At 39.6% G+C, this 12,758-nt stretch overlaps 1 protein-coding gene across 2 annotated transcripts in view; it reads right to left on the bottom strand.

Moving 5' to 3' along the window:
* Frmd3 (FERM domain containing 3) overlaps positions 1-12,758 on the bottom strand; it is a 288,014-nt gene that overhangs the window by 62,653 nt on the left and 212,603 nt on the right. For both annotated transcript variants that reach the window (NM_001415820.1, NM_001415819.2), the window contains 2 exon segments: positions 7,678-7,741; positions 6,507-6,595 (listed from right to left, as the gene is read on the bottom strand). In NM_001415820.1, coding sequence (NP_001402749.1) covers positions 6,507-6,595; positions 7,678-7,741 — 153 coding nt within the window.

The raw sequence follows: 12,758 nt of genomic DNA, 5'->3' as shown, positions 1-12,758 counted from the left end.
TTATTGTGTGAGGTGCAATGTGTGTTTTGAGCTTTAGTAAGGTTTCTTTTACGTATGTAGGTGCCCTTGTATTTGGGGCATAGATATTTAGGATTGAGAGTTCATCTTGGTGGATTTTTCCTTTGATGAATATGAAGTGTCCTTCCTTATCTTTTTTGATGAATTTTAGTTGAAAATTGATTTTATTTGCTTTTGGAATGGCTACTCCAGCTTGCTTCTTTTGACCATTTGCTTGGAAAGTGGTTTTCCAGCCTTTCACTCTGAGGTAGTGTCTGTCTTTGTCTCTGATGTGTGTTTCCTGTAGGCAGCAGAATGCAGGGTCCTCGTTGCCTATCCAGTTTGATAATCTGTGGCTTTTTATTGGGGAGTTGAGGCCCTTGATGTTGAGAGATATTAAGGAATAGTGATTATTGTTTCCTGTTATATTCATATTTGGATGTGAAGTTATGTTTGTGTGCTTTTCTTCTCTTTGTTTTGTTGCCATACGATTAGTTTCTGGTTTCTTCTAGGGTATAGCTTGCCTCCTTATGTTGGGCTTTACCATTTATTATCCTTTGTAGTGCTGGATTTGTAGAAAGATATTGTTTAAATTTGGTTTTGTCATGTAATATCTTTCTTTCTCCATCTATGTTAATTGAGAGTTTTGCAGGATACAGTAACCTGGGCTGGCAGTTGTGTTCTCTTAGGGTCTGTATGACATCTGTCCAGGATCTTCTGGCTTTCATAGTTTCTGGCGAAAAGTCTGGTGTAATTCTGATAGGTCTGCCTTTGTATGTTACTTGACCTTTTTCCCTTACTGCTTTTAATATTCTTTCTTTATTTTGTGCGTTTGGTGTTTTGACTATTATGTGACGGGAGGTGTTTCTTTTCTGGTCCAATCTATTTGGAGTTTTGTAGGCTTCTTGTATGCCTATGGGTATCTCTTTTTTTAGGTTAGGGAAGTTTTCTTCTATGATTTTTGTTGAAGATATTTCCTGGTCCTTTGAGCTGGTTATCTTCACTCTCTTCTATACCTATTATCCTTAGGTTTGATCTTCTCATTGAGTCCTGGATTTCCTGTATGTTTTGGAGCAGTAGCTTTTTCTGCTTTACATTATCTTTGACAGTTGAGTCAATGATTTCTATGGAATCTTCTGCTCCTGAGATTCTCTCTTCCATCTCTTGTATTCTGTTGGTGAAGCTCGTATCTACAGCTCCTTGTCTCTTCTTTTGGTTTTCTATATCCAATGTTGTTTCCATGTGTTCTTTCTTGATTGCTTGTATTTCCATTTTTAATTCCTTCAACTGTTTAATTGTGTTTTCCTGGAATTCTTTTAGGGATTTTTGTGACTCCTCTCTATGGGCTTCTACTTGTTTATTTATGATTTCCTGGAATTCTTTCAGGGTTTTTGTGACTCCTCTCTATGGGCTTCTACTTGTTTATTTATGATTTCCTGGAATTCTTTCAGGGATTTTTGCGATTCTTCTCTGCAGGATTCTACTTGTTTTCTAAGGGAGTTCTTCATGTCTTTCTTGAAGTCCTCCAACATCATGATCAAATATGATTTTGAAACTAGATCTTGCTTTTCTGGTGTGTTTGGATATTCCGTGTTTGCTTTGGTGGGACAATTGGGCTCCAATGATGCCATGTAGTCTTGGTTTCTGTTGCTTGGGTTCCTGCACTTTCCTCTCACCATCAGATTATCTCTAGTGTTACTTTGTTCTGCTATTTCTGACAGTGGCTAGACTGTCCCATAAGCCTGTATGTCAGGAGTGCTGTAGACCTGTTTTCCTGTTTTCTTTCACCCAGTCATGGGGACAGAGTGTTCTGCTTTTGGGCGTGTAGTTTTTCCTCTGTACAGATCTTCAGCTGTTCCTGTGGGCCTGTGTCTGGTGTTCACCAGGCAGGTCACTTGTAGCAGAAATGTTGGTGTTACCTGTGGTCCCGAGGCTCAAGTTTGCTCGTGGGCTGCTGCCTACGAGCTCTCCTCAGCGGCAGCAACCAGGAAGATCTGCGCCACAGTTTCTGGGAGCCTCCGTGCACCAGGGTTCCAAATGGCATTTGGTGTTTTCTTCTGGTGTCAGAGATGTGTGCAGAGTGCAGTCTCTTCTGGTTTCCCAGGCGTGTCTGCCTTTCTGTAGGTTTAGCTCTCCCTCCCACGGGATTTGGGTACAGAGACCTGTTTATCCGGTCTGTCCTTTCAGGTTCTGGCGGTGTCTCATGCGCAGGGGTCCTGCCGCTCATGGGCCCTCCCCCACGGGAGCCCAGAGGCCTTATACAGTTTCCTCTTGGGCCAGGGATGTGGGCAGCGGTGGGCAGTGTTGGTGGTCTCTTCTGCTCTGCAGCCTCAGGAGTGCCCACCTGACCAGGCGGTGAGGTCTCTCTCCCACGGGGTTTGGGAGCAGAGAGCTGCAACGGGCCGGGATCCGTGGGTGTGGGACTCCCGGTAAACACAGGGAGTGCCCGGTCCTAGAGGAACTTTGCCTCTGTGTGTCCTGAGTTCACCAGGCAGGTCTCTTGCAGCAGAAAAGTTGGTCTTACCTGTGGTCCTGAGGCTCAAGTTTACTCGTGGGGTGCTTCCTATGAGCTCTCCGCGGCGGCAGCCGAAAGAGCATTTTCAACAAATGGTTCTGGTTCAACTGGAGGTCAGCATGTAGAAGAATGCAAATCAACCCATTCTTAGATCCTTGTACTAAGCTTAAGTCCAAGTGGATCAAGGACTTCCACATCAAACCAGATATACTCGAACTAATAGAAGAATAGGTGGGGAAGAATCTCGAACATATGGACACTGGGGAAAAATTTCCTGAACGATACATTAAGGCTTATGCTCTAAGATCAAGAATCGACAAATGGACCTCATAAAACTGCAAAGCTTCTGTAAGGCAAAAGACACTGTCATTAGGACAAAACGGCAACCAACAGATTGGGAAAAGATCTTTACCAATCCTACATCTGATAGAGAGCTAATATCCAAAATATACAAAGAACTCAAGAAGTTAGACTCCAAAGAGCCAATAACCCTATTAAAAATGGGGTACAGAGCTAAACAAAACATTCTCAGGTGAGGAATATCGAATGACCAAAAAGCACCTAAAGAAATGTTCAACAGCCTTAGTCATCAGGGAAATGCAAATCAAAACAACCCTGAGATTCTTCCTCACACCAGTCAGAATGGCTAAGATAAAAAACTCAGGTGACAGCAGACATTGGTAAGGATGTGGAGAAAGAGAAATACTCGTCCATTGTTGGTGGGATTGCAAAACTGGTACAACCACCCTGGAAATCAGTCTGGAGGTTCCTCAGAAAATTGGACATTCCACTACCTGAGGACCTAGCTGTACTTCTCCTGGGCATATATCCAAAAGATGCTCTAACATACAACAAAGACACATCTCCACTATGTTCATAGCAATCTTATTTATAATAGGCAGAAGCTGAAAAGAACCCAGATGCCCTTCAACACAGGAATGGACTCGATAAGTGGATATCAGCCAAAAAGCTCAAATTACCCAAGATGCAATCCATAGACCACAGGAAGCTCAAGAAGAAGTATGACCAAAATGCAGATGCTTTCACTCCTTCTTAGATGGGAAAAACAAATATCCATAGGAGGGGAAATGGAAGCAAAGTTTAGAGCAGCGACTGAAGGAACGGTCATTCAGAGCCTGCCCCACATGTGGCCCATATATACACAGCCACCAAAACTAGATAAGATTGATGAATCTAAAAAATCCATGCTGAAAAGGACCAGATATAGATCTTTCCTGAGAGATACATCCAGAGCATATCCAATACAGAGGTCAATCCTAGCAGCAAACCACCGAACTGAGAATAGAACCCCCTTGGGGGGAATTAGAGGAAGTATTGAAAGAGTTGAAGGAGCTTGCAAACTCATAACAACAATGCCAACCAAGCAGAGCTTTCAGGGACTAAACCACTACCAAAAGACTATACATGGACTGACCCACGGTTCCAACTGCATCTGTAGCAGAGAATAGCCTTGTTGGGTCACCAAGGGAAGGGGAAGCCCTTGGTCCTGTCAAGGTTGGACCCCCAGTGCAGGGAAATATGAAGAGGCAGTAGGGGGATGCATGGGAGGAATACCCATATGGGGGAGAGGGAGGGAAGGGGATGAGGGATTATGGACAGGAAACCGGGAAGGGGAATAACATTTGAAATGTAAGTAAAGAAATATATCTAATTTAAAAAAATAAAAAAAAATAAAACCTCCAACATGAGGCATGCAAAGCTCTTTTTTTGAGTTGTTGGTCAGGATTGTTCAAGAGACTCCCCATATATTACAGACTACTGCTACTGCTGTTGGTTCCCCTCAGAAGTGGAAGTTAAGTTTCTATTTCTTAAAATACCATGCACTTCAGATGCAGTGCCCAGAAGCTCTTGAGGCAGAGGAGACATGGCTGTTTTCTTGTTGAGCTGTAGCTTTTTTGGTACCAAAGGTGCCAGGGAAACTTCCAATGGAACAAAGCACCCAACAGTCCTATGCATCAATAATGCATATGAACTTCAACAGCAACCACTATGGTACTATTAGAGCGTAATAATGACATGTATACCAGGTAGTAATCAATAGTTCTGGAATTGGACTGAAGGCCCACTCAACAATAGAAAAATCATGCCCAGTACCAGAAACCTAGGCAACTGTAATGAAGTCATGAATCTTGGAGGAGAACCCACAACTGCCATATTACTAAAAGAGCATAATCCCTAAGTGCATTCTATATATTTATGATAAGACACTACACAGATAAGTGTAGTTCTCACCAGTAAGCAAGAGAACTTTTCTTTGCAACACACAGAGATCATTACAGAAAACCACAAGCGACTAAAATGCAGCAAGATACATCCACAAACAAATCACACATCTAAGGGTCAGGGATCATTTCAGAAGAAGATGTGGAAAACTATAAGATCAAGAGGATCAAGAGGTTTGCTATGGGATTGTTTCTCTTATCAGTATCAGGAGTTACACCCATAAAGTGTCACCAAAATGATTGTCTACACATGTGCAGAACAACAGTAGACTAGCGAGCACCCAAGAGGTCTCATTCCCTAACAAAGAACTATAGGCAACTACAAAATCTGAAAATGGGAGGAATATATTCTCCAGGGCACATCAATTGGCTATGAAATACCACATAGTCGTCTGTGAAAACATACAAAGAAGTAACACTTTCAAGACTGAGCAGGTTCTATTTACTTATTTATGCATGTACATCTACATATAGGTATATAATAACAATTAATTGAAAAAGACTTTGAATTTGAAAGATAGTAGGAGTGGCATGTGAGAGAATTTGGAGCGAGGAAAAGGAAGGGGAAATGATATAACTTTTTTAAAATTTCAAAATAAGAGAAAGAATTGAAAATAGTTTAAATTTATTCTTTGAGAAATTCATATACATCCAATGCAGTTTAGTTATATTCACTCCCACCTTCCTTCCTATAAGTCTTCTAGAATCTAGTTTCACCCCCCTCTCTCTCACAACATCATGCCATTTTTATTTTAATAATCGCTGAGTACAGCTCATAGTATATATATATATATATATATATATATATATATATATATATATACCCACTACAAGGGTATATATATATATATATATATATATATATATATATATATATATCCACTACAAGGTCAATGTATCATGAAACACACTTCTAGTCTCATGGGTCAGATACACATACCCACAGCCAAATATTAGGTGGGTTTCAGGAAACCTCATGAAAGAATGGGAAGAAGCACTGTAGGAGCCAGAGGGGTCAATGACACCCGAAGAACATGGGTCACAGAATTAACTAAGTAGGAGTCATCAGGGCTCACAAGGGGCTAAAGCAGCAATCGCAGAGCCTGAATGGGTCAGTACTAGACCGTCTTCATAATGCAGTTTTAGGTTGGAGTGTTTGTGACTCCCATCAGTGGGAGCGGGCCATTTTTCTGACTCTTGCCTGCTCTTAGGACCTCCCTTTCCCCTACTGGGTTGCCTCATCTGACCTTAATGAGGCTTTGTGTTTAGAATTATTGCATTGTGTTATATACAGTGTTCAGTTGCTATACCCAGGAGGCTTGCTGTTTTCTGAAGGGAAGTGGTGGTTTAGTCAAGCTGGTGGAGAAGAAAGGGGAGAAGTGGAGGGAGGGAAGGCTATGGTAGGGTGGTAGGGCTGTAGTATATGAGGGGAGAAAACATTTTTTAAAAAGGAGGGAAAGTACTTCTTAGTCTTTGATTTTTTTCTTTTCCTCGAGCCCCCTCTGTTTGGTTTGGTAGCACAGTTTTGATACGGTTGTTCACTTTCTTTATGTTTATTTTTTCTGTTCTTTGGATATTCCAGACATGAATCCTCTATCAGATGTATGTGTGATAAATAATTATGCTCTTCATTCATATTACATTTAAATAGAATACAGATAGGTATATTAAACAAAATAAATATGTAGTTATTGGTAAGACATAAAGGGGTGCTTTATAAACCTATTATCAAATAAACATAAGAGTCTTACTTATAAAAGGCTTGGTTTTCTACCCCACATTTCCATAAATGTTTGCAGGCAGCTGGTGTTGAAGTATGGAATGCCAAAACAGCGTTTTTCTATTAAAAATAACAAGAAAGGGGCATATTAAAAACAGATTACACTATCTATTCATGCTTTTCATTAAGGTATTTGTATTCTACTACATTTTTTTTGTTGCTGTACATGGGTGTCGCTTTAGGTATACAGGTCTACATACATTCCTGTGTGGAGGCAAAAGATTGATGTTGGATATCTTCCTTTACCATTCTTTAACTTATTCTTTTGAGACAGTCTCTTACTGAACCTGGAGCGCACCATTTCAACTAGAGCGACAGACCAGCAAGCTCTAGAGTTAGCTCTCCTTCACACACAGCTGGGGGCAAGGGTTTTATATGGGAGCTGGGTATTCAAACTAAAATCATTGTAGTTGCACAGTAAGCACTTTACTCATTGAGCCTTCTCTCTAGGAACTCCTTCAATATTAATATGTTCATTAAAGCTGAAATGATATGGGTTTTCCCTTAATCATCAGATATTACTTATTCATATAAATGCTGTACAAAGCTGATTGTACCAATACTTACCAATACTTTAGGTATCATTTACCTTTCTATCAATTTTTGATTAATTTAAAAATCAATTCACTGGAAGAACATTTGAGTAAAATATCAAATGTCAAGGAAATCAGCAAACTTCAGGGCTAGCTTTAAGGTTCAATATTTTGCTAATGGTCACCACTCCCCGGTGAACCCCCAAAACTATTGGGGAAAAACCACTTGGGAATTATAGACTGTGGCCATAATACTTTATCTAGTATTGATTTATGTCTAATTTCATACAGACTTTTCCTTTGTTCCAGTTATCCATAATTTAGACAAAGACTTACAGAGTTTATATTTAATGAATAAAGTTTACCCCAATCTGTCTTTTTAACATAACTTTATACAGTTATCATTATTCCCTCACTTTCTTTTCACCCATGGATTGCCAGTAAATTTTCTGGTTCTACACTATTTTTCAGCAAATAGCTTCCATTATCCATACTCTTCAAGGTCATTCTCCTTGGGGGAAACCACACTAAAAGCTATTTTATTCTTGGATCTTTCTCAAGTGCACACAGTTGCATATGCACAAAATAATTATAAAATTAATATCTGACCTCTTTCTGGGAGCCAATCACGTAAAATGTCTTCCCTTCAAACTTCAATTTGCAGACATCTGACCTAAGAAAAGAAAGTTTCTGGGTGAAAACAAAATAAAACAACATGCCTGACTGTTCCATATGAATCTATCTGACTCACAAATGCCAAGAAAATTACAATGAATCAAAAATTTTTCTTAATCATCAGTGATGGTTTGTTGAGAATGAAATTCTCTAAGTAAATTATGTAGAAATTTTCTTCCCAAGAGTTGACACACTGCAAGCTCAGAATTATTTCATTTTTATACAATTAGGATATATCTTTCATTTAAGAGGTTCTGTTTATTACGAGGTAATGTTTATTTGTAAATATTAGTAACTGAAACATCAATTGGTGAGCACATTTTGAAAAGTGAAAAGGATATTAGTAGCATAATATGGACTGTTTTTTCCATTCTTCTCCAACCACTTCTAGGAAGAATATATACCACATTACAGATTTTCAATAGAAGCATTCCTGTCCACACTGAAATTCTCGAAAAATGTATGGTCAAAAGACAACTTTGATTTTATCTCAAAAGGCTATTTGAAGTAAACCTGCTTTGAATGTAGATCCATGGTCATTTCCTTGATGAGTGAAAAGAAGTATTTTAATATCTCTTTTATTTAATTTTTAGAATAGTTATATTGCAGGAATATTTCTCCCATGAGAAAAGAAACAGTGATACTTCATCCATCTGTTTCAATTTAGGAAGAGAATTTTGAAATGATAACAGAGCTGGATTTAAAAAATACACACACACAATTATGATTTACATGAGAAGAAAATTTGATTTAGCAAGAGATGCATGATTATAACAAATAAATATGTTTAAGAAGAAGCCAGGGAGTATGGAATCCACATGAACACAATACCAGTAACATAGGCAACCTGAAGAAATGAAAACAGAACCAAATACTCCAGAGACTATTTACCTTAATATTTCCCCTCCACAAACTGATGTTCAAGTGGAAAAGACATGATATCAATCTGCATTTAGGTGCAGTAGCTTCTAATTCAAACGCTCCAGGTCTCAAGTAATTTTGAAAACCTGAGTATATAATGTCCTCCAAGACTTTTGCAGTCCTGGGATAGAATGAGGGCAGTCTTCAAGTTACCCATGCTTCCCAAACTATATTGGAATATCTATGGTATCTACCCTGGTATTGACTGAAGTTAACACATTGGAGCTTCTTTGTCAGATGCTGAAAAATCTAGAGAAGAAAACCAAATAGCAACATCATATAACAATTTATAGTTATCAATTACACCAGATTTTCAAAGCACTCTTATAAGTATTGCATTTCTTTCTCCTCCAATTCCTTCACCCTTTCTAAGACCATCATATGTAACCAATACCCATTTTATGAATGAATACATTGAGGCTCAAAGAATTTAAGAGTGAGTTCTGAGATTCCTAACTGTGGAAGAAGAGGACAAAAGGGTACAAAGGAGGCTTGGAAGTATGGCTGACTAAAAAATATCAATGATACAATAGAAACACATGTATAAAAGTATGGGTTTTAGACAGGTGCACCTAGCACTTAAAAATAGCAGAATGCATAGAAATAGACACCTATCTAGGACTAATTTGCTATTTTGAGTCTTTTGTTTTTTCCATATCAATTTGAGGATTTTTTTTTCTATTTATGTGAAGAATGAGATGAGAATGTTGATTGGGATTGCATTGAATCAGTAAATTGTTTCTGATTGGAAGGTCTTCTTTTACAATGTTAATTCTATCAAGCTGTAAGCTTGGGGGGGGGTCTTCAAATTCTAGTATGTTTCTTATTCTCTTCACACATTTGTCTGTCTGGCACCAATGGGAAGCGTGGCCTGGGTTCTGTGAAGGCTCGATGCCCCAGTGTAGGGGGAAGCCAGGGCTGGGGGCAGGAGTCAGTGGTAGGTGAGGAACCACCCTCATAGCAACAGGGGCATGGAGGATAGGAGAAGGGGGAAAGAGGATTACATTTGAAATGTAAATAACGAAAATTTCCAATAAAGGAAAAATAAAAAATAAAGCTTTCATTGTAGAGGATTTTAACCTCCTTTGTTGTGTATGTTCTAAATATTTTATTTTATTTGAGAAACTGGGGAGAGGAGTGTGCCTATGATCTTCTCAGAAGTGTAAAGACTGGTGAATTTTGTAAGCATTTTATGTATCTTAACACTTTGCTGCAATTAGTGGTAGTTTCTACAACTTTTCTAGTTAAATTTTGGAAACTTTTTTTTGTACAAAATAATATAATGTTCTATTTGGAATAATTTGGCATAATATTTTTCTATTTGTATCCATTCTTTTGCCTTATTGTACCAGATAAGGCTTCAATCACATAATGGATGAGGAGTAGGTATAGTGAGCACTCCTCTCCCATTCCTGATTTTAATGGGGCTGATTAATGGTTTTATTTATTTATGATGATGTTGGCCATGGGGTTGTCATACATAACCCTTATTATGTTGGAATGTTTTCTACACTCCTACTTGTTCTTGGGCTTTTATTATGAGTCATGTTGAATCTTATCAAAGACTTTTTCTTTTTAGCTTCTATTGAGATGATCATGTGATTCTTGTATTTTTGTCCACGTATTTGGTTTACTATATTTATTTCTTATATATGTTGAATTTGTATCACTGGGTAAGGCCAACTTCATCATGAGACATGCTTCTTTTAATACATGCTGGCATTCAATTTTTAAGTATTTTATTGGCGTTTTTGAATCTATGTGTTTCAGTGATGCTGGTGCACACACACACACACACACACACACACACACACACACACACACACGAGTGCACATATGTGGTTACCTGGGTTTGCTATTAGAGTAATATGGGCTTCATAGAAGAGGTTTGGAAATACTTTGTTTCTAATTTTTTTTAAAGATTTATCCATTTATTATATATAAGTACACTGTAGCTGTCTTCAGATACACCAGAAGAGGGCGTATCACACTTTACAGATGGTTGTGAGCCACCATGTGGTTGCTGGGAATTGAACTCATGACCTCTGGAAGAGGAGTCCGGTGCTCTTAACCGCTGAGCCATCTCTCCAGCCCTCTAATTTTTTTTGAATAATTTAAGAACTATTGGTTGTAGTTCTTTGGAAGCCTATTGGAATTCTGCTTTTTCTTTACAGGCGATGAATCTAAGAATCATGAAATAACCAGGTAAAAGCTTACTACTTGCTTTACTTTCATTTTTATTGATATGAAAATACTCTGTCCAAAATGAACTTAAGGGAGGAAAAGTTTATTGCAGGTTACTCCATCATTGATAGAACCTAAGGCATGAAGTCAAGATAGGAACTTGAAGGCAGCCCAGCACTCTATTCCATACAGCAAGTACCAACCAAGAAATCTACTTATCAGCTAATCTATACCACAGGGACCATAGTTTTCTTGTAGTTTAAGACTACCTGCATAGGAAACGATGCTGCCTACAGTCACCTGGCCCTTCCTGTTTAATCAAGGCTATTTCCCACAGAAATGTCCACAGACCAATTTGGCCTTTTTTTCTGTTTTTGTGATAAACACCACAACCAAAAGATAAATAAAAAATCAACCTGCAGGGGCAAAATGGTTAATTTTATACTACACTTATAGGTAAGGTCTTAGGGAAACCAATGTTGCAGGAACTCAAGGCAAGAACCTGGATGCAGAAACTAAAGCAGGGACTACATAGGAATGCTGCTTACTGGTTTACGCCTCTGGTTTGCTCAGTTACCTTTCTTAAATAGTTCTAGTCTATTATTCAGAGATGGTACCACTAAGAAAAAACTGTATCAGACCCAACCGCCTGGTCAGGAGGGCACTCCTGAGGCTGCAGAGCGGAAGAGACCACCAACACTGCTCACCCCTGCCCACATCCCTGGCCCAAGAGGAAACTGTATAAGGCCTCTGGGCTCCCGTGGGGGAGGGCCCAGGAGCGGCAGGACTTCTGCGCCTGAGACACCGCCGGAACCTGAAAGAAACAGACCGGATAAACAGTTCTCTGCACCCAAATCCCGTGGGAGGGAGAGCTAAACCTTCAGAGAGGCAGACAAGCCTGGGAAACCAGAAGAGACTGCTCCCTGCACACACATCTCGGACGCCAGAGGAAAAAGCCAAAGACCATCTGGAACCCTGGTGCACTGAAGCTCCCGGAAGGGGCGGCACAGGTCTTCCTGGTTGCTGCCGCTGCAGAGAGCCCCTGGGCAGCACCCCACGAGCGAACCTGAGCCTCGGGACCACAGGTAAGACCAAATTTTCTGCTGCAAGAAAGCTGCCTGGTGAACTCAAGACACAGGCCCACAAGAACAGCTGAAGACCTGTAGAGAGGAAAAACTACACGCCGGAAAGCAGAACACACTGTCCCCATAACTGACTGAAAGAGAGGAAAACAGGTCTACAGCACTCCTGACACACAGGCTTATAGGTCAGTCTAGCCACTGTCAGAAATAGCAGAACAAAGTAACACTAGAGATAATCTGATGGCGAGAGGCAAGCGCAGGAACCCAAGCAACAGAAACCAAGACTGCATGCCATCATCGGAGCCCAATTCTCCCGCCAAAACAAACATGGAATATCCAAACACACCAGAAAAGCAAGATCTAGTTTCAAAATCATATTTGATCATGATGCTGGAGGACTTCAAGAAAGACATGAACACACTTAGGGAAACACAGGAAATCATTAATAAACAAGTAGAGGCCTACAGAGAGGAATGGCAAAAATCCCTGAAAGAATTCCAGGAAAACACAAACAAACAGATGAAGGAATTAAAAATGGAAATAGAAGCAATCAAGAAAGAACACATGGAAACAACCCTGGATATAGAAAACCAAAAGAAGAGACAAGGAGCTGTAGATACAAGCTTCACCAACAGAATACAAGAGATGGAAGAGAGAATCTCAGGAGCAGAAGATTCCATAGAAATCATTGACTCAACTGTCAAAGATAATGTAAAGCGGAAAAAGCTACTGGTCCAAAACATACAGGAAATCCAGGACTCAATGAGAAGATCAAACCTAAGGATAATAGGTATAGAAGAGAGTGAAGACTCCCAGCTCAAAGGAACA

Source organism: Rattus norvegicus, chromosome 5, assembly GCF_021556685.1.
Source record: "Rattus norvegicus strain SHRSP/BbbUtx chromosome 5, alternate assembly SHRSP_T2T, whole genome shotgun sequence".
Taxonomy (NCBI): Eukaryota; Metazoa; Chordata; class Mammalia; order Rodentia; family Muridae; genus Rattus; species Rattus norvegicus.
This window is presented reverse-complemented; position numbering and strand designations above follow the sequence as displayed.